At 38.8% G+C, this 26,092-nt stretch overlaps 1 protein-coding gene across 1 annotated transcript in view; it reads left to right on the top strand.

Annotated features, from left to right (window-relative positions):
* The window catches only part of CPS1 (carbamoyl-phosphate synthase 1), a 117,197-nt gene that overhangs the window by 85,126 nt on the left and 5,979 nt on the right, over positions 1–26,092 (top strand). The window contains exons 26-34 of the mRNA XM_001914709.6: positions 3,245–3,439; positions 3,857–3,924; positions 5,354–5,429; positions 9,812–9,889; positions 12,360–12,467; positions 14,091–14,180; positions 15,552–15,722; positions 17,935–18,009; positions 20,647–20,745. Of these exons, the coding sequence (XP_001914744.1) occupies positions 3,245–3,439; positions 3,857–3,924; positions 5,354–5,429; positions 9,812–9,889; positions 12,360–12,467; positions 14,091–14,180; positions 15,552–15,722; positions 17,935–18,009; positions 20,647–20,745 (960 nt within the window). The remainder of the gene's footprint in view (positions 1–3,244; positions 3,440–3,856; positions 3,925–5,353; positions 5,430–9,811; positions 9,890–12,359; positions 12,468–14,090; positions 14,181–15,551; positions 15,723–17,934; positions 18,010–20,646; positions 20,746–26,092) is intronic.

The following is a 26,092-nucleotide window of genomic DNA, read 5'->3' on the forward strand; positions in this document are numbered from 1 at the left end:
ATTTGGTTTAACGTTAATTAAAAATAATCCTGCGCTGGCCCAGTAGTGTAGTGATTAAGTTCACGTGCTCCGCTTTGGCACCCAGGGTTCGCAGGTTCAGATCCCAGGCGTGGACCTAGCACTGCTTGTCAAGCCACACTGTGGGAGCATCCCACATAAAATAGAGGAAGATGGGCACAGATGTTAGCTCAGCAACAATCTTCCTCAAGCTAAAAGAGGAGGATTGGCCACAGATGTTAGCTCAGGGCCAATCTTCCTCACACACACAAAAAGAATAAAATAATAATCCTAAGGTTCTGCCTAAAGTGTAAAATATGTTTTACTAAAATGTGAACTACTAAAATGTAAAACATGGTGATTATCACTGGCAGATATATAAACAGCGGAGTTTTGTAAAATGGAGAGAAAACATAAAATTCCAAAAATCAGGGTCATTTTTTAATGAAGTTAGCTGCCATCCCACATGGTAGAACTAGAAGGACCTGCAACTGGAATATACAACTATGTACTGGGGGGCTTTGGGGAGAAGAAGAAAAAAAAAAAGATTGGCAACAGATGTTAGCTCAGGGCCAATCTTTAAAACAAAACAAAACAGGAAGCTAAGCTGGGTAAAAAGGATACAAACTAGTCTAGGTAAGATGAGTGGAACTTTGGGAGCCTAATGGAATTATTCTAGGCCTAATGATTTTAGAAATCTGTGAAACAATATCTGAATTTTAGAATACTGTATTTCAGTAAATTACTTGAAACTATTGAGGAGTAAGTGATTCTGATAATGATGATAATTTTCCTGTGTGGGATCTTGGGTTCCCTTCCCTAATTCCCTACAAGTTCTGGGCTTGGTGTTGGGGCCCATTTAAGATAGAATTCCTCCACAACACTGTCCCTTGTCAACTTCATCCTACGAATATGTTCTCTTTTGTTGGATTCCTTTGCTATATGGGCAAAACCTGCACTACAGTGTCACACCATTTCTCTAAAACATTCATGTGAGTGGGATTTATCTTCCCAATGATGATCTTTATTTCCGGAGGTCAACAATGAGGATAGGGTTTTGCAGTGAAAGTTTTTCTATTTACCGCTTTTCAGAAAGAGTGCTTTAGAAACAGCTCTTCTCATATTCTCTAACATTAACCACCTTTGAAACCAGCCAGAAAAATAATTAGCTTAAGATTCAAAGATTTAGTATATTAGTTAAGCTCTGCTGCTTTACAGAATGTAGAACCGGGTGTAAGTACTGGCTCTGTACTTATGAGATAGGAAATACGGGCACATCGTCTTACCTTCACAGAGCCTCAGTTTCTTTAGCTGTAAAATGGGGAGAGTAATAACTGCCTCAGAGGATGCTATGAAGGTCAAAACAGATTGTCTAGGGTACATAGTAACAGCCTTAATAAATAATAACAATTTATGTTATTATTGAGTTGAAAGTTGTTAATTTCTTGAAGAATAGAAACCAATTTCATAGAGCTATTTTAAAAAGTATTGGTCTATTTGTTATTAAGACTTTTTGTTCAGCTTTAAGCTCCTATTTAGTCCAACTGACTTCAAATTTTGCTCATACGTTGCTACTTCTCCCTTAATTTTAGAAGTTATTTTGAAGTCTTCTTTCATATGAGACTTTTTGTATACACTTAATTGAGGAATTAGTTTTTAAGCCTCTAAAATATTAACACTGCTAATAAACTAAAAATAATAAGCAAATAAAATATTATTATAGCAAAGAGAATTATTCTTCTTAAAGGTTTGGCAAAAATGTGTATTGAATACAAAAAATGATGATAAAAGTAGCTTAAGTCCATTTATAAATATGCAGAACTGTGGATTATTCTCTTCAATACTGTTTACAATTCATTTAAGCTCTCGAGGCAGGGTGTTTGCTTAGGCAGTAACATCATTTCTCTCAGCAGAGAGAAATTAGCTTCGTCCCTTTTAAGAGTAGTAGTTCAGAATGATTTTGAATAATGATAAAATACATTGGACACATATCTATTACTTCAACAATTCTAATATTCGTTAGTAGGTCATTAAGGCAAATATAAATTATGCCAAGATCAATGGCCTATCAGATATTATATTTTCTGAGATTAGTAATAATGTCTTATTTATACACTTATGATGTATAAGACCTTAAGTGTTTATTATCTTATTTAATTTACAGAGTGGCCTTGTGAAATAGGTGGGTATTATTATCCTAACTTTACAGACAAGAGGACTGAACCTCAGGGAGAGTTTCATGAGGGACACAACATGAAAAGGGACTTCTAATTTCACATCCAATTCTCCACAATCCTGCACTGGCTCGCCCTCACGCTGTCACCAGTCTCAAGAAAAGTTGAGATTTAGTCATCTCCCAAATAGATGAAGGTTAGAGATCCAGAGACTGCTTGAAGGCAAATAGTAGGAAAATGGAACTAAAATCAGTTACTGGGTACTGTAGACAGGTGCCCAGGAAGCAGTAAAGGAGCGAAGGGGTCAAAATGGGAGGGAGGATTTAGGCTGGACTTTAGTTCAGGTGTGTGAGACTTTAGCGAAGGGAGAGGACAAGCAGAGGAAGAAAACAGCAGCAGGGGAAGGCTGCCTGGTGCAGAAAGTCTGCTAGTGGGAATGCACCTTGTTGGGGACAGTAAGTAGAAGTCTTCTTAGGGCTGAGAGGAGGGATGGGAGATCAGACTAGAAAGTCTTTAGTGCCCTGATGGTAATGAGTTTACACTTTATCCTTGCTGCAACAGGAATCTTTGGAGAACTCTGAGGATAGGAGTAACTTTGTGAAGGGATCTTGTAGGATGATTTATCTGAAAGTGACAGGCGGGAGTGCGGGGGAACAGAAGAGTTGAGTGTTAGAAGGAGAGACCTGCATCCATTTAGGAAATTACAACAGTAGCCCAAGAATGAATTGATTATAGTGGAGAGTACATGATGAAAACATTCATTGTCTTGATTTCCTTTTTCTAATTGCCACAAATGTGAATGTCACACCTTTATGTAGTGTGTGGAAGTCTTACATGGTAATCATGTGTAGTTGCATGGAATCTTACGTAGTTTAGCATGCAAGTGCCTGGAAAGTCAGGACTAAGACCGTTTATCGCTTTGTGGTATAACTTGATATTACCCATTGATGGGAGAAATGATAACATCACGGTCATGTTAAGCATTTTCAGTAATGAAATGAAGACAGTATTAACATAGTTGTTCATTCATGATGAGGTTACTCCATGGCTGATATTGTGGACGTCTTTTCCAGGCATGTGGTGGCTGCATCATATCAGTCGGGGGACAGATTCCCAACAACTTGGCAGTTCCTTTGTACAAGAATGGTGTCAAGATCATGGGCACCAGCCCTCTGCAGATCGACAGGGCTGAGGATCGCTCCATCTTCTCAGCCGTCTTGGATGAACTGAAGGTGGCTCAGGCACCATGGAAAGCTGTTAACAGTTTGGTAAGGAGAGAAACACCTGTCTGTTTTTAATGTTCTCATTTGAAGAGTTGTAACTCAAATGTTAGCTACTACGGATGTTAACTACAGGGCAGATAGCATGCACTATGCTCCGTGAATTTACTTTAAGTTGCTATATTTCCATGATTGCAGTTGAATGCTCATTATAAATTGATAGGAGTATTCTCATTAAGATTCAGACAATGAAAGGAAATTCAAACTATTTTTGAACTAGATTTGATATTTAGAATTAGAAGCTAGACATTTTATGTATTTCAATGTCCAATTTACATTTTAATGGTGTCTTTTGAGAGAAAGAATAAAAAGAGTTGGGTTACTACTTGTTATAATGATCCATTCTGCATTTTTATTGAATCTCTTAAACGATTTATACGTTTTTCTGTCATTTCCATTAATTAGAATGAGGCATTGGAGTTTGCGAAGTCTGTGGGCTACCCCTGCTTGTTGAGACCTTCCTATGTTTTGAGGTAATATGCTGTTTTCCAAAATAATGATTTAAAAATCAGGAGAGAGAGAACTGCATTTTGTAATAGCACTCAGCTTTGATGTGTAGTAATTTGTAAATCCATCAAGATCCCCAAACCAGCATGGCCAGATTGAGAACCTGTGCACGGCCCCTCAGCTTCATGCTCTCCCTTCAGGCTGTGGCAATATGAAGGGACTGCAGTCCTACGTACTAGAAGCATGGCTTAGGGCATCTCCTTGCCAAAATGAGGCAGGATAGTTTTACATTAGAGAAGAGGGTAATTGAAAAAACCAAAACGCAAAAATAAAACAAAACGAACTTGGGGTATCTTTCTCCAGAATCTGTTTTCTAATTACCCAGAAATGATAGCTTATCTTTGACTGCTCTTCAGCTCCTTGTGATGGTGCCTCTGGTTGGAATTTTTGAGATTTTGATTTCACCTTTTTTAAGAGATGAATTGTAGTGGTAAGGGACACGGACGGTGAGGATTTTCTTTTATTATTAAGCTTTGAAACTAAGTTCTATCATCAAAGGAGAAGTTGTGAATTATCGCTTACTCTCCTCAGATGTTGCCACATGTAAGGTACTACTTCACTGCACGGGAGATAACAAGACAAACACAATTTGCTGTGCACAATTTGAAAGTGTAAATGGGATTTGAGATGGGATCCTTTAAAATAATGAAAAATTTCAAATGAGGTGGAAAACTTTCCTTTTTATTTGAATGACATTTTGTGTAAACCACCGTCTAAGGATACTCCATACTTCTTTGGGGTATTAATGTGAGTTAATTTAACCAACACACAGACATTTGAAGGATGATTGCAGAAAGCAGCATTGACTACTGCTCTTCTTTTCTCATCTGTGCAATCTACATCTTCGTTCCAGTTTCCTACGCTGTGAATTATCAACTTAATTGCCTTAGCCTTTCTGTCTGAAACAGATGAAGAAATTGAAAGCTCTTTACTCAGAAATTTGTAATAGAGTAGAAAAGGGAGAGAAAATACTACTTTTTAAAAGGAAATGGAAAGTAACATTTTTCTTATTTCTTCCCCTGAGCTTATTGCTTTGTCTTTCCTCCCCTCCCATTTCACTTTGAAAATATCAAAATTCAGAGTAAATTGATTTCAGATAGCATTCTTTCTCAAACATTTAGGAATACGTCTCAGGCAGATACTGTACATTATGTTTGCACACGTTACTAAAAAGATGGATTTTTTGTAACCTTGGGTAGCTTTTTGCTGTGTTTGATTGTTCTGTAGATTAAATGGAATAAAGTCTCAACGCAGAAAAAGGCATCTTCTTACTTAGCCTGGACTAGAACTAGAGGTTGCCTGGAACTGTTCTGAGAAGCAATCAAGTCTAACATGCTTTGCTTCTGAAGTTGTAAAAGAAACTGATCTGTTTCTTTTTTCTCCCGCTTTTCCCAGTGGATCTGCCATGAATGTGGTATTCTCTGAGGATGAGATGAAGAAATTCCTAGAGGAAGCCACTAGAGTCTCTCAGGTAGCTTCCAGTTTCCTCCTGGCGACTTTTACCTCTTCTGTTAATTGCTACGTTATTTCATATGTTGTTTTTCCTTCCACACGGTGTTGTTGGGATGTTTTCCCTTTTTTCTTCTACCTGTTAGTCTCCTAAATATGGGATTGAGAAAACACAAATACATTTAATTATATTTAGATCCTTAGGTTTAGTGGAAGAAAAGGAAGACAAGTGCACATTTGAGATTGATAGGATTTTAGAGCCCAGGAGCAAGTCTGGATGAGCATCCTTGTCTGTTTATGATTTCGATGCTGGGCGAGTTATCCCTGGGATTTCCCGCCACAAGGGCTGCCCAGCCGTGCTCTTCGTGAACCAGGGAAGGCTTTCCTGATTTTTAATTCTCACACCTGGAGAGACTGCCTCAATCAAGCCTTAACTTTAATAGTAAATCTCCTCTCTCACCTATTGATTTTTTTTCATTTTGGCACATTCCATTTGTCAGTTAAAAATGTTTATAATTTTGTGGCGACTCAACCATCTTTCTCTACTGCCCCCAGCTTTTACTTTCTCCTTTGGCATTACCTCAGTGTGATCCATTTAAGATTTACCCACTGGAATTATTGATCTGCAGACCTTGTATTGTAGAGGATGAAAGTAATGTTTTCCTTTTAAAAGCTTTCAAAAGTTAGTTGGGGTTAAAAAAAAAAAGAGAGAGAGAGAGAAAGCACAACTCACAGAGAAGAGTTTGATGTTAGGCAAGTGGAATTTGGAGGGAGCTGAAGAGTGAAATCAGAGGCATTTCAAATAGGAATAAGAACATGGATTGTTCCTGCACACATGAAGCTGGACCTCCCTTCTGTGTGGTAGTTGCTCCCCAAAGAAATTTGGTCAGCGGAGCAAGTGGATAAGGATAAAAGGTGAGAAGAGACAAAGAGTGTAGACAAAGAAAACCAAGTGGATTTCGAATTCACTTTTATGTGGAGGTCAGATGGCTGAGGAGGGAAATCTCCAATGGGCTAGTTTTCATCGCTGTGCTCTAGAGGGAGATACAGACTGTCCTCTTTGTCTTATTCCCTGCGGGAGCTCCTGCCATGCTCCCGTTTTGAGAAACTAGCAGCTAAGACCCAGCTGGTCGCATGTGAGTGATGAGGCAGGTGTCCTCTCTTTTCCGCCTGGAACACTGGATCTCGTAGGGCCTCTGCTTGGTGGAATATTTGTAAAGATATTTTTTCTGCTAGCATGTTGATAGAACCGATAGAGGACCAACGTTTCCTAGCAGAGAGGTTCTGATTGAGTATTTTCTGGTTTAAGTCTCCCCATCAAACTACAGCAGAATCTGGGACACTCAATTCAGTGAACCTAGAAGAAAACCAGCCCCATCGTTTGTGTATTCATTCATATTTAGCACCTGCTATATAATGGCTTTGGTCTCAGTGTCAGGAGTTACACTCATAAAGAGATGGATACAGACTCTGCTCTCACAGAGGACTCTCTCTGCCAGGGACATCAGACATCAAATAATTGCAATTAAATATGGATGATGAGCATCACAATGGAGAAAATACAGGATGCTGAGGGAGAGTAGACTAGTATTGGGGTCCAGTCTCTGAAGAAGGGACTTTGAAATTGATTTAAAATAGCTCATTCAGAGTTAATTGGATCAAAGTTTCACATTGTGTGTGTGAGTAGAAGAAAGACCAGCATGTGTAAGGCCTCAAGGTGAGAGAGAGCATGGAGTTTCTAGAAACTGTTAAAGCATCCACTGTATGCTAGGACACCAGACGTGGTGGGGAGTGTTGATTACAATGATGATGGAGAAGTAGAGCAGACAGGGAGCAGATAGAGAGGACCTTGTCCATCATTATAATGCGTTTGGATTTTAGTCATATTTTTTATTTTAAAAAGATCACTCTGCTGTAGTAGAGAGAAGGAATTCTGGGGCGAGACTAAATTCATGGATAGAGGTTAAGGGGCTGTTGCTGTACCTCAGGGTAGAGGTGACAATGCCCTGGGTCAGAGTAATGATCGCAAAGATGGAGAGAAGTGCACGCATTCTAGAAATGTTGAGGATTTGCACTGAAGGGAATAGTGTGAATGGATGGAGGTGGAGAGTGAAAGAGGATAAAAAGTGACTCCTGAGTTTCTACCTTGATGGATGGTGGTACCATTTATTGAAATAAACAACACTGGAGAAGGAGAAATTTTAGAGGGGGAACTAATATATTTAATTTTTGACCTTTTGGATATGAGGTACCTGTGAGGAGTACAAGCAGAGCTGCTTTGAAGGCAGAGGGTTAGACAGATTTGGAATTGAGGATCAAGATCAGAGTTAGAGATAGAGCTGTAAGTATTGATTTGGAAATATATAGCATATCATTTTAATTGAAGCTTTGAGAATGGAAGCAGTCACTGAGGAGAGAGTATAGAGGAAAAGGAACAGTGATGACAGAAAGGAGAGGAATATCGGCCTTTAAGGGCTGAGGAGAGAAGAAAGAACTGTGGAGAGTCTGAGAAAGCATAGGAACCAAAGGAAGAAAGTGTTTTAAGAAGGCCAACAATATATAATGCTGCTGAAAGATTGAAATTTTTAAAGAAATTTCCTTCCTTAACATAGTATGGACTATTTCACACATTTTTTCAATTAGCCGGGATGGTGGACACTGTTTTTCCACACTCAGATCCCTTTACCTGTGGGAGCACCCCTCCCCCAACTCCTGCGATAGCAGATACCTCCCAGCAGCACTTCTCTGGAGAACTATTCTCAGTCAAATGGGAGCCTCGTCAATCAGGAGGCAAGGGCCCTCAACTCACCACCACCCTCAAAACCCTAGTCAAACTTTTGCCTCAAGATGCAACTTATTCTGTACTGCAATTCATGCTCCAGAGCTCCCTATTGGGTAAGGCTGAATCCAGTCTCCACTGAGACCACAGGCTAACTAGATTTTTCCTGCTACCTCATCCTGCTTTTCCAGCTCCCTCAGTAAATCACTCAGGCTGGACTAGAGAAGCTGACCAAGACAGCTGATAAGCTTGATCTTTTTTGAAGTTATACCACTATCATTATAATACAGTATAGAAAAAAAATCCCAACCCCGTGTTGGTAGTTCTTAACACAGCTCTGTCAGGCCTGCCACAGTAATAGCCAATATTTAAGAAAGAGGGAATGGAGTTGGAAAGAAACCTTTTTTTTTTTTTGACTAACAAGCAGTTGTTTGCCCAATAGGCTTTTGAAGAGAAGGAAGTGTGGAAGTTTGCCTTGTGTAATAATAAATTTTAAGAAGAGAGAAGCTTACTTATAGCATAAAACAATGGTTATTTCAAATTTTCTGCAAAATCCAATTCTATTTACAGTGTCCTGTTAAAGAAGATGAGATATACTAAGTTTGACACATGCAGAAGATGATGAACTCCATGATAGTGGCCAAAAGGGGTCACTTTTTCAGAGGAAAAAGATGTCCAGAGAAGGCTTCAGGGAGGAGGTAGCATTTGGGTTAGGCCTTGAAGGATGAGTTGAGATTTGAAAGATGAACCTGAGTTGAGGAAGTGGAGTGAGTATGGGGACAGAGGCATGCGGACAGGTGAAGGCAGGGTCCAGTAAGACAACAGCAGGTGGTACGGGTTGCTGGTGCCCAGGACATGGAGAAGAAGAGACACCTACACCCCAGAGCTCTTCGTTCAAGCTCTTCATTTAGTCTGGAGAGCACAAGTAGTAGTCAGGTTGTGGAGGGCAATCATAACACTGTCATGAAGGAACTGAGTGTGGGAAGCCCCTCAAGTATGATCAGGGGTCTGAAACAGCTGAGAAAGGAAGAGTGTTTTAAGACTAATAAAGAAAAACATTTGATTTTGCAGTTGCAAACATCATCCTCCATGTGGTTTAAGTCATGCCAATTCTAGGGAGAGGATTTGTCTTTGGCCTAATAACACTGAAATGGAATGCTACTCTCCTTCTAAGTTCTTTCACCATTCTCATTTGGAGAACTGACTTAGGAAACCGCATTGCTTGGAAAAGATACATGTAGGAAGAGAGAAAGGACTGGAACTAATAATACATATTTATAGTTAGAGAGAGATTCATGATTCTGGAAACAGAGAAGGAACCCACATTCCACCCACTCCTTAAACCCCTCTTTACTCTAACTCATCCAGAAGTCTCTATGTGAAATTTCTAAACTCACGTTCAATTTGCTGAGGACTAAAAATTGGATAAAGACCTTTTGCCTCACTTTCAGCAGAGAATGGCCTTGTTCTTACAAAACGAATTGGCTAACAAGTTCGTATAGTATGTTTAACATTAAGTTTTTTGCAAGTATTGCCCTGGTATTTACCTAAGGTACATGATTTCCTTGATACTATACACACAATTTCAGCTAAAGTTTCTGACTGTCTGTTTTCCTTGGTGACAGGAACACCCAGTGGTGCTGACAAAGTTTATCGAGGGGGCCCGGGAAGTAGAAATGGATGCCGTTGGCAAAGATGGAAGAGTAAGTATTTTATCCCTGTCTCCCCATCTCCCCCTTCCCAGCAAAAAGTTTTTTTCTTGGCAATTTTGAAAGATAACACAGATTAGGGTTCATGATCTCCACAAAACAGGTTTCTAATAATAGTGGACCAGCTGCTCAAAGAAATTCTCAAATTCACTGACAATTCAGTTGATGTGCCATGGGTGTCATATTTCTTGTGTTTCATACTGTTAGAATTTCTCTTTGATGATATTCACAATTAATTATCATCCTGTACTCATCATTCTCTTTGAATAGATTTTCTCTCTCATTTTCTTTTGTCCGTCGTCTTCCTTTTATGTTTCAAGGGATATTATAAAAACATCTAATACTTTTCTTTCTGAAGTTCCTAATTGAATCCCTAGTTTTTCTTCTCTCTTGATTTCCCACCCTTCCGTTTTTCATTGGGTTAATAAAGGAAAAACTAAACAGAGTAGGGTGGATAAGGATAATAAGATAAAATTGGCTTGCCATATCACATCTTGTATTGCGAATACAATGATTGCCTCCAACTTCAGGGAGAAATAAAAATGTGAAGAACGCTTTCCTTTAGTTTGCTGGTTGTGCTGATAAGGTGTATGCATTTATCCTGAAATACAGGAAGTTATATTTTCGTGAGTCCAGAGCATTTTGTTTACTTTAAGGGAAAGTAAAAAGTTGGCCCTCATCTACTTTCCAGATACTTCAAACATTACTGAAGATGTTAAATCTTCTTTTTTTCTTTTTCTGCCTTCCAGATTAACAGTTTAAAGTAGAGTTGTTTAAAAAAATATGTTTATATGTAGTAACGATGACTTCTTACCACAGAATCATATGATCTTGAATTGAAACATACTTAGAAATAGTTTCAAGCCTTCACTCCCCACAGATGAGAATTTGTTTCACAGCATCCCTGGAACCTGGTCATCTGTTTTCTGTTTAACTCTTTTGGTGATACAGAGCACAAAAAGTTGTAAGATTATATATATTTTTGATTTCGGAGGTGCTTTTTTTTTTTTTTTTTTTGGACATCTCATATATTCCTCCTCTTGAACTAAGGTGTGCTTCACTAGAATTCTCAGCCTTGACCTCCTGGCCTCCAGGGTTGCAGAGCATAAGTTTAATCTTCCTCCCTTTTCAACACTTTAAGTATTTGAGACTGACGCATAAGATAAGAAGAATGTGATCATACTAACGTGGCAGTGGAAAACGTAAGACTGGCCTAGAGACATCCACATCTTTTCCCGTTGTGTGCTGGGAGAGTCATGCTGGTCTGTTGGCCTGAGCAGGCTCCAGGTTTCCAGGAGGTGCTCTGGCCTAAGCTTCTCTCAGACGTTGACCGTCACCTTTTGGAAATGCTCCACGTTATTCACATGATATTTTAACAGTCACACTCAAAAATGGACATAGCACTTCAGATATATTACAGTTTTTTCAGGGGTCAGTGGACTATTTCCTCCTCATTTCTGGACACTATAAAAAGACTTGAGTGCTTTCTATGCACTAAATATTATGCCAGACACTGTATATATGTTCTCGTTTATCCTTACAAACATTCTGTGAGACAGATAGCATTGTTATTCCCATCTTATCAGAAACCAAGGCTAAGCAGATAAAGTACCTTGCCGAGGTCACAGAGCTCATAAGTGACAGCAGGAGGACTGAGACTCAAATGTCATTCTGCTTTAAGTTCCCTATAAATCTGATAAGCATATCTTCGCTGGAATTTATTTAAGTCTTTTACAGTCACTCAGTTATTCTGCACCACTCTCAACCTTATCATTGCCCGATGACACACATATTATAACATTCAGGTTATGGTGATTGAGACCTTAAACTTTGGATCTTACAGATAAGGTTCAAGTCCCAACTTGGCCACATAGTGGTCACATGTACTTGGGTTATTTATTCTTATATTTTTTCTTACCCTAGTTTGCTTACCTCTAAAAGAGGACAAGAATATTTTCCTCTTGCTTCCCTCTTCTCTCAAATTTCAGTTTAAAGATCTCTTGATCTTTAGATCTCAAGTCTTCTTTCTGGTCCACCTAAGTTATGACATCTTCCTAGCTAGATATTCACCTCTCACATGTTCTTTTCTTTCCCAGTATCTAAAATTTAACCTGGAAGAAAAAGATAAAGATACCCCCAGTGCCTCCCAAATGCTTTAGTTTCCTATCTGTTCTTAAAAGTTGATATAAGTTGGTTTTCTTGTCCTCTTTTCCTATGATTTCTGCCATTTTGATGGATGGAAGAGGGAGGTGGGTTCTCAGCCACTCTTGCTGCCCCTAGTGGCAGCCTGTCCCTGCACAGGAGGCGTAATAAGTCTATGCACACAGTCCTTTCTGCCTGTCATCAGGGACTTTGCAAAGGAACCGGTTAAGGCTTGAGGCATGTGTTAGAATCAAAGGGGTGGGCGAGGCAGTAGCTGTGAAGTAGGTGCCTGATAATCTTTCTAAAATCTTCTTTTGGCCAGGTTATCTCCCATGCCATCTCTGAACATGTGGAAGACGCAGGTGTCCACTCGGGAGATGCTACTCTGATACTGCCCACACAAACCATCAGCCAAGGAGCCATTGAAAAGGTCATCATTTATAAATAAAAGTGGAAGAGGAAAAAGCAAAGTTGAAAATATTTGTTTTAACGAGGTAGCAATGTGGGACATACTCCAGGTCAATTGGATTGTGAGGGACACTTCCTTGCCCTGAGTTGACTGGGTATTTTAAATGCGTTCTCCTTCACTGCTCTTTAGGCCTCGTTAGGTTGGATACTGGTGCAGTGGTTCTCTAGCTTCAGTGTGCATCAGAACCACCTAGGGTGCTTGTTAAAACACAGATTCTGGACTCCTCCCCCGTTTCTGATTTTGTACTTCTCACTGGGACCCCAGAATTTGCATTTTTAGCAAGTCTCCAGGTGATGCTGTTGCTACTGGTCTGGGGACCACATTTGGAGAACTATGCCTGCAGATGATTCTAATGTTTGAGAGCCACTTACAGGTGAGCAGCATATAAAGCAATGTCTTTGAGTTAGAAGCAGGTGTACAGCAGTCATCCAAGAACTTTCTGGAATCGATGGTTTCACTGTCCGCCCCTAACCTCCCCTCACCCCATCACTTTCTCATATGTATCTTTTGACTCCTCTTCTAGAACTATGGCTTTAAAGAGATTCCCAACTATGCTGACTCTGCCTCCATACTCACTATGCACTGCTAGGTGAATTCTTAGTGACTCTCATCTTAGATAACTGTTATATTCCTTTAGTCTTCAGGTATATTAGGTCTGGATTGGCTTTTTTAGTGAGACTTTCCAATAATCCTGCCACCAGAATCTGGGCAGGCCTGTCTGGCTGGCTGTACATTTGGCTGGATTTTGAAAGTCTTCCCTTGTTCTAGAATGTGATGGTAGTGGGATGTTTTGTAATACCAGCAGCATGAAAGAACAACATCCCCAGATTTCAAATGTGCTTCAGTTTCTCATGTCAGGCTAAATGACCTGAAGAACTGAGATTTTTCCAAATCTCTCAGAACTCAAGGTGTCGTGGACTCTACTTCCTTTTATAACCAATTAAGTTGCTGGACCACTCTCATAAGGGTAGTGAATGAGGAGATCTTGTTTCTTGTAGTCAGTGCCCTCTCTCTGCATAGGTGCCTCTGGCTCCCGTTATAGGATACAGGAATGCCTGTGTGTGACAAGCAGAGCCTCCTGGCAAGGAAACACTATTTCCTTCTGACTATAATATCCAGCCTTGTAGAGTCCAGGGCAACAGAAAAGCAGCATAAAAGAAATCTCTGTGGTCTCTTTGCAATACCACATAATTTCAGGGCCCGCACCTCTCAGCAGGTAGGTTATTAGATTGATAGAGAGTTTGGACGGTGGTTTGTGATGCTGAGGCAGCTAGTTTGAAAGGATTCCACTTGGCCGTCAAAGTAAAACCACAGTATATAATTGCCGGTGGATAGGGGCATGCAGCAGGGAGGTGATCCTGTAAAATTATTGGTTCTTTTCCCTACTATCCTGTTGTGAATATTTAGTACATATTATTTTATTAATAGAAGCCTGATAGTGGCTTCTATTATTATTATTAATGGAGATGTAGTTCTTTGTAAAGAGAAATTAAAGAAATCTAAATTTAGGGCATTGTACCTTTTTTTTTTTTTTTTTAACTAAGGTGTGCTGTTTAGCATTATGTCATTGTCCTTTTGACCTAGGTGAAGGATGCTACTCGAAAGATTGCAAAGGCCTTTGCCATCTCTGGCCCATTCAACGTCCAGTTTCTTGTCAGAGGAAATGATGTCTTGGTAAGAAGTGCCAAAGTCTTTGAGAAGACACCACTGCTGTGTTAGGTCATGTTGGTTTGGGTGCCTCTGGTAATCTTCTCTGTAAACATCGCCACAGAGCCACTGAGACCTCTGCAGCTGGTCGTGCGCGTGTGTGGGATGTTGCAGAGCATATAATGCCTGCCTTGTTTGAAGGCACAGGCTCTTGGTGGCACTGATATGTCAGTCACAGCTTTGTAAAACACTCTGACCACTGGAAAGAAGATCACTGTTCTCCTTCTGCAGGATAGTGCAGATGGGAACGGGAACTGTCATGAAGTGATCTGCATCTGTAGAGTAGTCACAAATGATGTGTGCTAAAGGGCTGCTTTACTCCTTGCCCAGAGAAGAAGGCTTTGTGGATACTATTTAGCGGAAAAAAACAAAAAGTTGAATCAACTGGGTTACCCTTAATTAATTTAGTCTATTTAATGTAACTAATCAGTAAGCAATGTTGATTCAGCAGCTACTATGCCAAGTCATATGGTGACTACAAAGATGTGTAAAGCACAATGTCTGCTCTCAAAGATCTTTAGTTAGTGAGGACTGGGAAGAAGATGAATTTTTAGATAAGTATAATGTAAAGTAGATTATAATACAAGGGATACACAAATAAAATGGTATCGGAGTCACAGAACAGACAGAGCATTTCTGCTAGTGTGTGTGTGTGTGTGTGTGTGTGTGTGTGTGTACATGTGTGCATGAACATGTATTTGAGTGTGCTATGCTTGGTTTGAGGTGGGTCATAAAGACTTCAAGGTAGATTTTTATTTTGAGCTGGATCTTAGAGAATGGCTGGGATTTTGACAAATAGAAGGTGGAGAGGGCATTGCACATAGATAGAACATCTATGAGAAAATTCGGCACATTTTGGGAGATTGTGACTAGTTCAGTTTAACAAGATCATTTTTCTAGGGGAATAGTGGAGGGTACATTGGAAAGTAAGGTTGGGGCCAGGGAGTGATACAAGAGAAGGTGGAGAGGTGTATTGAGGCAGAGAGTAGAAGGCCTTCAAGGGCTAGCCTTTAATCTGATGGTCAGTGGAAATCCAATCCAGGCTTCTCAGCAGGGATGTGGCATTATCCGAGCTCTGCATTAAAATAAATTTGTCAGCAATGGGTGAGGATGGAATTGTGGCAAGGAGGTGGAAGAAAGTCAGGGTTCAAAGATACTGACTGAAAGGAAACCAGTTAGCAAAAGTGCCAGCAGTGGGGAGAGAAGGGAGAGCCTGGAGGATCAAGAGCTGATCCCCAGGCAATGACAGCTGGACACCAAGTGGCAGGGAGGAAGTCAATATTGTTGTTCTTGGCTCTTACCATCCTTCTTTCCTCTTGAATTTTGCACTCTCTCCAGGTGATTGAGTGCAACCTGAGAGCTTCTCGGTCCTTCCCCTTTGTTTCCAAAACACTTGGGATAGATTTCATTGATGTGGCCACCAAGGTGATGATTGGAGAGAACATTGATGAAAAACCTCTTCCAACGTTGGAGCATCCCATAATTCCTGCTGACTATGTTGCAATTAAGGTAACATTTTCAACAATCTGTTAGTCATTTTGTAAATTCCAAGTAAATTAAAGGAATAATTTTTTGTCAAAAATAATCTTGATACTTTATGAACCTTCTAACTAAGGTGCTGGACTATGGGTTTATGTTCCCTTTGAATAATGAATGCAATTGTACCACAGGCAACTTTATACGAACTATTGTGCATTTCAAAAATACAAAAAAATATTTTAGACTTACCTGAGTTCAAAACTGTCTAGCTGATTAAATTATAAACTATATATACGCAACTGATGCATGGTGGTGCCAGTTTAGTAGGTAAGCAGAAATTCTGGACATATTTTGTTAGGATAAGGCTTGAATTATGCCCCTTTTGAATTGTGCCAAGACTTCAGGAATGCATGAATCTTGTAAAAGTTTGCTCTGTGGTGTTGGTTAAATTCTCGCTGTCACGGCTGCCTTTGCTTAGTTCCTATTTTCTTCAGTGGCTTGATTTTTCTACTTGAAAAGTTGAGACAGGAGTTGCTGTTTACAGTGGTGCCGGGAGGGTGATGAAATTGATGGTAACTTTATATGAAGTGACCAGGAAAATTCAAGATTTGTTCACTAATTTCCAATATATATGTATGTCTCTAATAATACCTTAACAATAAAACCGTTTTGCTCCTCTAGCTGCCTCTATATGCCCATGCACAGAGAATTCATAGTTATGAACTTTAACTACTTCACTGGACAGGCATGAGGATTAGTGAGATATGATATAAATATGCTTGAATTTTTTAGATGAAGCACTTTTAGATGAAGCGTTAATTTATAAATTAATTTATCTTGTGTGATAGACTCGTGGTATTTACATATTTTGGATGCCTTCAGAAGATTTTCCTTCCTATATTACTTCAAGCATAGTTGTGATACAGCTAAGACTCTGACCTCTGACTTTTACAGTGGAAGCTTTAAGTTGAAGCTATAAATCAAAAAATACTTATTAATCTTACTTCAGTTAATAATTTAGGATGCCTTGGATTTTATACTGCCCTGAGATGGAATGTCACTTTTTATGTTGGGGGAGGGTGGCATTTTATTGCTGGAGACTATGGCATGACATAAATTGTTAAAGATTTCAGTGGGAATATATATTTCATAGGATTTTTTTTGTTTGAGACCAACAAATAGGAAACCCTGAAACATATTTTTCTGCTGGAGATTCTATATATGAATTCCAAGCTCATGTTTCTTTATTCATATACACATGCAAGCATGGATGCACATATGTGAAGGAATTTCCAACTAAAAACAATATTGATGGATAGATATGCATTTTTCAAAACTCACTGTATCTTCTAGTTTACTTGTTTCCTAGTTATCATTGCATATGAATATTGACCTTTTTTTCCAATCACTTGTTCATAGTCAATCTTAATATAGCCCAACGAGGTGGGGGGGATATCAACAGATGAGAGTATAGAGAAATTGGATTGCAGTAATATATAATAACTTGACTAAGATGGCCCAGTGAAATGACCCCAGCTAGAATTCCCATGATAACTTAGAGGAATGCCAGAATCAAAGGAGAAATAGTCTAGACTAGATAAATGGATCTAGGCAAGAAATAAGAATTTGATTCTTAGTAAATTGCACTGATAAAATAAATGAGAAGAAAGCACTCCTATCTGTGTTCTAGTTCATATGAAAGTTCTGGGCAAAAGTGTTTCCAAGCAGAATGTTTATCAAAGATTTTTAAGAGGTGTCAACAACAGTTTAATGTCTCAGAAGTCAGTTTACAGACAGACATTTTTGGCAAGGTGGCTTGTTGCAAGTTCAAATGATCAGAACAAGAAGAGAAATGTTTCAAAAGCCTACCAAGAAAAAAAAAATGTGTTTGAACTCTGTATTTGGGGAGACCAATGCCCAGTAGACTTTGTTTGAAATCACTCCAATGAGAATATGTGTAGGCCAGATTAGAAACACTGGCCCAGACTAGTCACAGGGGCCCTATTTACAGAAATAACTTGTGATTATTTAACCCAAGTTTTTGGCCTAGAGCTCTAGAAATTCTTGGAACAGAGTTTTAAAGATATTTTTCAAGTCAGATGTTGAAACCAAAGAGACTTTTTACGTGTTCACCATAGTCTAAATGAATCCTATGAGAGATGATTCACTAAATATATTTATCTTCTTTTATTCCTTTTATACCTTTCTCTCACATATTTTTCCTCCCTGTTATTTCTGACAGGCTCCAATGTTTTCCTGGCCCCGGTTGAGGGATGCTGACCCCATTCTGCGATGTGAAATGGCTTCCACTGGAGAGGTAACTAGTTAATGATCCATGAACACTTTCATTAAATCTACTTTGAAATCTATGGTTTTATGATCTGACTATAGTAACATAAGTAAGTTAGTAAGTAGTAAGGGGGACACAAATTTTTTCTGCTATTGGAGTAAGCCTGAAAGGGCTTAAGAATTTTGAACCGAAGAAAAATCTTTCACTTTTGTGGACCAGAGTCTAAATTCCCATTTCTATTTTAACATGTGAATATAATGCATGTGTCCCCAATTCATTTCCACATTACACATTGAGAATATGTTTCAAATATTTCTCTCGATGTCTAAGTAAATATCTTCTGGGTGATTCTTTTTATTTTAAGGTTCTCAGGTCCCTCTGCAACAGCACCTCCTCCTCGCCCCTCCTACTTGCTAATATGAAATTAGATCCTTGGATTTTTCTCAGCAATATGTAAAATGAATGTACAGCATTAGAAAGATCATGGACCTAAATATTGTAGAATCTGTAGATATACGCAAAATCCTAGAACCACTTTCAAAGCAATTTTTAACCTCCTGGGGACTATCTAAAAACTATAATGGGTCTGGCCACTGGATGTCCCTCTTCACTTGTGTTGGGACTCTGTCAGCAGAAGGTTTCTTTAAGAATGTGAAATGTATTTCTTGTAGAGAGCTGTCAGATTCTAGAAAGTTCCCTGCATGTCAGTGCCAGGACATTTTATGAATCACCTAGCCCTTGACAGACTTACTAGATACAACCTTCAGATTCTCATCAGTACACATCGAAGTGGCAACATCAGACTCTGAGGCATCATTGTTTCCTCTTGGTATTAAGGGAAACCTGAAAGGGAAAAATATTTAATTGCGGCAAATACATGATGCTTTATTTGGTTGCCTGGTTACAAGTAAGATCTGTGATGAGGAGCCAAGTGAGACAGAGAGGCAGGCAGTGAGGAATAAATGACTCTCTTGTTTGTATTTGGACCGACGCTTGCTTTCTCCGAGCCTCTTTGCTGCTTCTTTTAGTTTAATAGGTGAGAAAACCTAACTTTAAAACAAGGGACCTACATTCTGTTTCTCAGCTGTTTAAGGAGACACTCTTTGGGTTCCTCTTGATCCCACGGCCACTCAGTAGCAGGGCTATTTTCAGTCAGTCCTGGTTTCAGCTCAAGGAGAGATCTGTTTTCCTTCACACTGTTTTCTTTAGTGTGGAAAATAGATTTTCAGTGCCAGTGTCCATTCTGCCTCCAGACATAAATTATTGGAATTGTTGAAATATGAAAATATGAAAGAATTAGAAATTCAGCTCCCCCTTGTTGTCTGTGTTTCAGAAGTGTAGAGAGGGAATTCTTCCTCCATTATCAGAATAATATTTCCAAGTGTCACTAAGTGTGCTGTTACAAGGTCTATTTTATAACTGAAATCAGAATAATTCTAGCTTAGTGAAATCTCAACTCTGCTTCAAAGACAGATTTTTAGTTTTCAAATCCCTTGTTGTGGGATTGAATAAAACTTTAGCTTCTGATCTAGGAAGGGGCGTTTTATTTTCCTGCTCATGGGGTGGGAATGTTAGTCTTAGTCTTTACTGGACTATCTGACTACTTTCTGTTTTTTGTAGAGAACTGCTGAAGCCTCTTACATGTGTTGTATCTGCACTTATGATGGGATTCCCTTGGTTCTTGCAGTAGAATTTGGGTCCCATTAACTTAGGTTGACGTTATGTAAGTTAGGTGGCCAGTGTTTGACCAAAGAAAACGTTCACTGTGGAGTGAAAAGCAGCGTGTGCTGGCAGTCGACTGAAGGTCATATTCCTGAGAACGTTCCTTTCAGAGTAAGGGAGGCACTGGCTCAAAGAGTGAATTTAGCCTTTGGGGTTGTTTACTAGAACGGTGGTGCCGTACCTGTGCCCAATGACGATGTGCGTGGCAAAGTCTGCTCCCAGCATGCTCAAATATGCCACTTATCCTCTAGTTATGGTGGCCATTAGATTTGTATTTATACTGTAGCACAATTACCCTAGATGAAGTTTCTGCATGTCCTATCATTATATGTTTGGAATTGTTTTTTACATACAGCTGTGGTATTCAGGATTAGTAAGAGGGTATTTTGGTTCATTTTATGAAAATGATAAAAAGAAAAAAACAAGCTCCTTTGAGATTCTCATGGATATATTGAATTTCTCAGAAGGCTTTCTCATAAGCTGTGTAAAATTACTCATAACCCATTGATCAGCAGTTGTGCATTTGTGCTACTGACCCATGAATTCATGCACTGCTGCATAGCATTCGTGACTTACACTGTTATTTAAACATTAAGTCGTATTAACATTTGGTAACTCACCGCATTATGGACCAGAAGCTGTGATTTGTATCCAGATAACTCACAATAGAATCTAGTTATGTAGCTCCATGGAGTGTTGTTGGATGGAGAAAGAATTGCTTTTTCATTCATTATGCTTAATTAAAAACATAAGATACGTCTGCCCTAGCCAGCCTTTTAATCCCTGGATTCAGATTGCACGGTCTTTGGGCAACTCAATAAAATCTAGCAAATAGCAAAGGAGTCTATGAGTAAAGTGCTTTCCATTTCTATGTTTTTTGGTAAGAGCAGTTGACTATTATTTGCTTCCCTTTATTTTATTTTTTTCATTTGTTCTAAACAGGTGGCTTGCTTTGGTGAAAGTATTCATACAGCTTTCCTAAAAGCAATGCTTTCCACAGGATTTAAGATGCCCCAGAAAGGCATCCTGATTGGAATCCAGGTAAGTGGTGTGTGGTAGTGTGTACGCCCATGGGCACATGCTGGGAGAGGCTGAGGGAAGGGACCTTGATTGTTTTAAAGAAGAGGGGTGATTTGTCTTAAATTCCATTAAAGAAAACAGCAATTTATAGAAAGAATGGACATTTGTTCTCTATATACACCCCGATTTTTGTCTTTTCCATTGCAGTGGCCAATACAAATAAGTGAGTAAATTAAAAAACAGAAAGAGAAAGTCTCTAGTGAAGGAGTATTTGTTCTGAAAGGGATTTAGGGTTCCCTGCAAAAGAATGTCTTCTATTCCTTGGTTATGTCTTGTCTATGTTTAGCTCTCAGTTCTTCCTCCTTAGCCCCTGAACATGGGCTTTCTGTAAGGTTGGGTCTCGCTTCCTCGTTCTCTCTCTCTCTGCCTGTGTCTCTGTTTGTCTCCATCTCTTGACTTTCCCCTTTGCCAGCTCATCCACGTCTGCAGTGTTCACTGTCCTATCTGTAATGATCACCTTTAAATCATCATCCTCAGCCGCCCTGTATTTCTAACAATCTGCTGGATATCTCTCTGCATGTCTCAAACCCAGCATGTCCCAAACTGAAGTCATGTTAGCCCTTCCTGACCTCTGTTCCTTTCTTCCTCATATTGATTCATTTGCATTTCAATTTCTGCTATATGTCAAAGATTCAAAGTTGAAGAAGACAGGGCCATTACTTGAGAAATTTTCTTACCCTGACAGTCTGCAACTAATTGAAAGTTCTTGAAAGGCAGTAACTTGATGGGCCTAAGAAAGTCAGCGCATCCCACAGTATGCTGTGGAGGTTCTTGAAGTATTATTATTCAGTAAGCCTTCTAGGTCAAAGCAGGTGAAATAATTAAAAGTGAATATTGTCATACAAGGAAAAGGGCATAATTGGTTTATCATTGCAAGTCAAATGTAAATCTTAGGGCAAAATGGTAGCCAGGAAACTTGTATTACTCCTTGGAATAATTATTGCAAGAATGTACAAACTGTTCTGTTTATAAATTTTATGAAAAAAATACAAGATGCTTCCCAACTGGTCATTCACGTTCATTTGAGATTAGTAATTCTTGAATCCTATCAAAACAATAGATGCTCTTATATATCACCCCTGCTGTACTTTTAATAAGCTCAAACCCTGCATGGTTACACAAAAATCAATAAAAATATAATTAGAACAGTACCAGGTATTCTCAAGCCTGTGGGTGATTATTATAGATGCTATCTCATTAGGGTATCTTAATATCAGCAAATTAGGCTCTGGAGACTGGATGGGCAGTGGCTTTAGAGAAGTTTCTGCAAAGAGTAACTTGGGATTTTACTTCATAAAGGTACCAGAAGGGCAATGGTGAGCAGTTAGAACAGAGGCTAACAAGATGACTTGCAATTTCAGAGCTTAATGGCAGTTTAGAGACAGATCACACCATATGAGAGACTCATCATGTTATAAATAGATATTAAGTATTATTAATCCACAAGTGTCAGAGTATTTGCCCAACGTCCACTTATGGCTTAAAGTTTAATGTGATACCTGGGGGCATTCAGAGGAGACCATGCCCTTATCCCCATCTTTACAACTAATCATAATAGTGCTAACATTTCAAAATACCAGTTTAAGAAGGCAGTGATGTATAAAATTGTGCCTTGTTTGGTTCCAGTGCTGCAGGGAGATGGGAAGCAAAAATTAATTTGATCTCTATGAAGTATTTTGTGATTTTGGCATCATTGAACAGAACTTTTGCTTTTAGGAAAAAAGGGTTCTATAGGGAAAAAAAGAGTTTTCTTAAAACAATGAGGCTCTGTCCATTGAAATTCTACCTTTAAATGTATTTTTTAAAAGAAATCAATGTTCTAGTAATTATATGAGTTATTGCAAAGAACTTTCTCCCTGTGACGAAGTACATAGTGTTAGGGATTTAAAAATATATGTATTTTAATTACACAGTTTAAAAAAAGTGTATTTAAAGACACATTTAATAAACTATTTACAGCTGTGGCAAAATTGGTCAGCAGATGTCTAAGCTTCCAGAATTGACAAGAATTATTTTCTGATCTACCTTATGTAGGAAGCAAGGAAAAGCTTCCATCCCCAACAGTTAATGTATAGTCTTTCCATTACTATATGGAGGAATTTCATTTATAGTGATTTTTAAAAATGTGTAGTCATAATTGTAACTGAATAATATAACAGAATATACTAGCTAGAATGTTAAAAGCTATAAAACTCATTGGGCGTCTTCTTAGCTAGAATGGGACCAAATCTAATCTCAACTTTTTACCCAGTATTCATAGCAACTGTGGATAAAGTAATTAGGGTTCCATATTTCAGGATACATTGTATTTTTTTAAATCATTTTATTTAACATGATTCCACTTGGTCAGAAAAATTTATATAAACTCATTAGAATCTGTAATGTCAGAACTGAAAAGTACCTAAGATAGTACTGCTAATACAGTCATGTGTGGCTTAATGACAGGGACACATTCTGAGAAATGTGTCCTTAAGTGATGTCATTGTTGTGTAATCATAGAGCGTACTTACACAAACCTAGATGGTATAGCCAATACACACCTGGGCTATATGGTCCTAATCTTATGAGACTACTGTTGTATATGCAGTCCGTCAACTGAAACATTGTTATTTGGCGCATGACTGTATATAAATGGGAGTTAGGGCCAGTAAGTAGAAGGGAAGCCATTTAGTTGAGTGATGTAATGAAGTTCTAAGAAAGAAAGTCTAAAATTTCTTCTTGATTTCTTAAGATAGTCATTTATATCATATGATGCTGTGTAGAATTCACTCACAGAAGAGCAGTGGTAGCCAGCGCTGTTGAGTTAATTTGCCTTCTTAGTCCTACATATATAAAATGGTCAATATCTACCCCATTTATTTGAGATAGAGCTCTTCTTTTCTCTTCATCTCCCCACCCTGACCCAGCTGCCTGCTATGAGTAGAAGAATTTAATGAAAATATCTTAAATCAGTTTTTCACAACTTGTTGTAAGAGAAAATTGAGGGAAAAGAGAAATGTGGAGGAGAGGTAAAAGAGATTCTAAGCCAGGAAACATGTTTTCTTTTGTTGGTAGTTGAACACATATTTTAAATAGTAGTTGAGTAGTTACTAGCAAGTATTAGCCACTTCTCAATATTTAGTAAATAGAGTGTGTGTGCTCATTGGTTATATTGTAGTCTTCCTAACTTTTTATTTCTCTTCTCTTTCCCATCCTATTCTTTTGCACACATACCCTCTGTTTCTGCCCTCTCAAAATTAAACCCTATGGGTCAAATTACCCGGGAAGTTTGAAATATTCATAACATTAACCTTGTGTAACTAGCACTTAGGAAAAAAAAATCAAGACTTAGATTTCATCAAAGGATCCTTGTCAAAGTTGATCCTTGTCAACTTAACTATTACATGCACTGTGTCTCTGCTTTCCATCGACATAGATCCTAATATAAGAAAGGTATAATGCAGGTTTATATGGCAACAAAGTCATCTATGATTTTCCTGCAATGTTTCCAGCTTCCTTTCATCCCATAGGATTTATTTTTAGTTGCTGTGAGTAGGCAGTCTGGCTCGTTGTGAACTTTTCTGGAAGATCTTTTAACAATAAATGATTCACTCCAGAGTCGTTCAAGAGCCCTTACTGTTTTTCCCCTCTGATTGGGCTATTCAGTGACGCTTGTGGAGTGCCGAGCACCGTCCTGATGTCTGCACTTCAGCATTGCTCAGAAACACAAAGCGAGCATTTTATTTGAAAAAGACAACCACTAGTGACATGAATAACCTTTTACCTTCAATACGGAATCATTAGGAACAACTATAGAGTTCTCAATCCAGACGTCCCCGTGGAGTCCACAAGCATCACACGATATTACCTTGGCTTTCTTTTCTGTAGCCAGAAGTTGGATTAATGTGAAAATGATAATTGGAGGAAATATATATTTTCTTCATTTTTAAAGGCTTTTCTTCCTTATAAACATTTTCTAGGAAATAAATCAGCTTGTACTTTTCACCTTTAGTAACAAACGGTTTCTTGCGCAGGTATTTTCAATCAGCTGTTGAATCTAGGGCTACTCAGATGCAAGCCGACAGCTGTAATTTCTTTTTGTAGAGAGGCTGTTTTATGTGTCACAAGTGTTCAGTACATGTTTGATAGAAGTTTATAATGTGGCTATGAAAGCCAACACCCCAGACCAGAGGCAGAGTGGTTTCCTGGCTGGGAACTGCCAATACCGTCATGTCAGATATTTATCTTTTCCACTTGGAGGACAGCACTGAAACAGTTCCATAATGAGCTTCTGACTAGTGTCTTCAGGTCTTCGACGACTTGCTGACTTATTTTACTTTAAAATGGCAAAGAAAAAAGTTAGATTCTTGTACTCCTTCTTCAACATTTTTCATTGTGACTTTGGCCAAGCTTAATGCATTTTTACCTCAAATTACAAAATGAGTGAAGGAGGTTCTTCCTATTCCCTATTTCCAAACTTAATTGTGCACCAGAATCACCTGGAGGGTTTGCTAAAACGTGGATTATGGGAATCCACTCCCAGAGTTCCTGATCCCGTCGATCTGGGATAGGGCCCAAATTTTATATTTTAAACAAAAATTCCCGGGTGATGCTGATTCCCCGGGGGACCACTTTTTGAGAACCGCTGTACTCGTGAAATGGTATTTTAGAAAACTGGTTCAACGTTATGTTCACATAGCCGTATATCATTGGTGAATTTTTGCTAGGAAAAATTTAAGAGACTGAGAACAGTTCGTTCAGTGCATGATTAAGGTACCAACTAGTCAATAAGCGTTTGCTGGACACCTTTATGTTGACCTTCTAATGTGCTTTGGTGCTTACTTAAGTCTGTTCTCTGTTTAGCAGAAGGTCACAATGTAATGTTCCATATTAGCGGGAGTTGACAAAATTCAGAAATTCATTTAGAATGTTTAATACACACTTGCTGAATTTCAAGGAGCCTTAAAACATGAAAAAACCTAAAATGCCATCTAATTCAGCTCCTTGCTTTCCAAGCAGAATCAAACTTGAACAATTGTCCTTTTCTTCTGCGTAATCTGTTCTCAAAGAGACTGCCACATACCTCATTAAATTGCCCTGATGTCACTGAGTTACTCTCTGATGTTTGTACTTACTTTAGAAATTTTATTGTTCATGTCTAGCCATGAGCTTCTTGCATCCCAGTGCATTTCTTCTTGTTTGGTCCTAAGCAAGAATAGAAAGCTACTATCCTGGGCATGGTTACAATTTGTGTTCTAGAAGATTGTCATGAATAACCCCTGAGCCTGCCTTAGCTCAGATTCATCCAGTTGCATTTATCTTTTCTATT

This window comes from Equus caballus, chromosome 6 (assembly GCF_041296265.1).
Source record: "Equus caballus isolate H_3958 breed thoroughbred chromosome 6, TB-T2T, whole genome shotgun sequence".
NCBI lineage: Eukaryota > Metazoa > Chordata > Mammalia > Perissodactyla > Equidae > Equus > Equus caballus.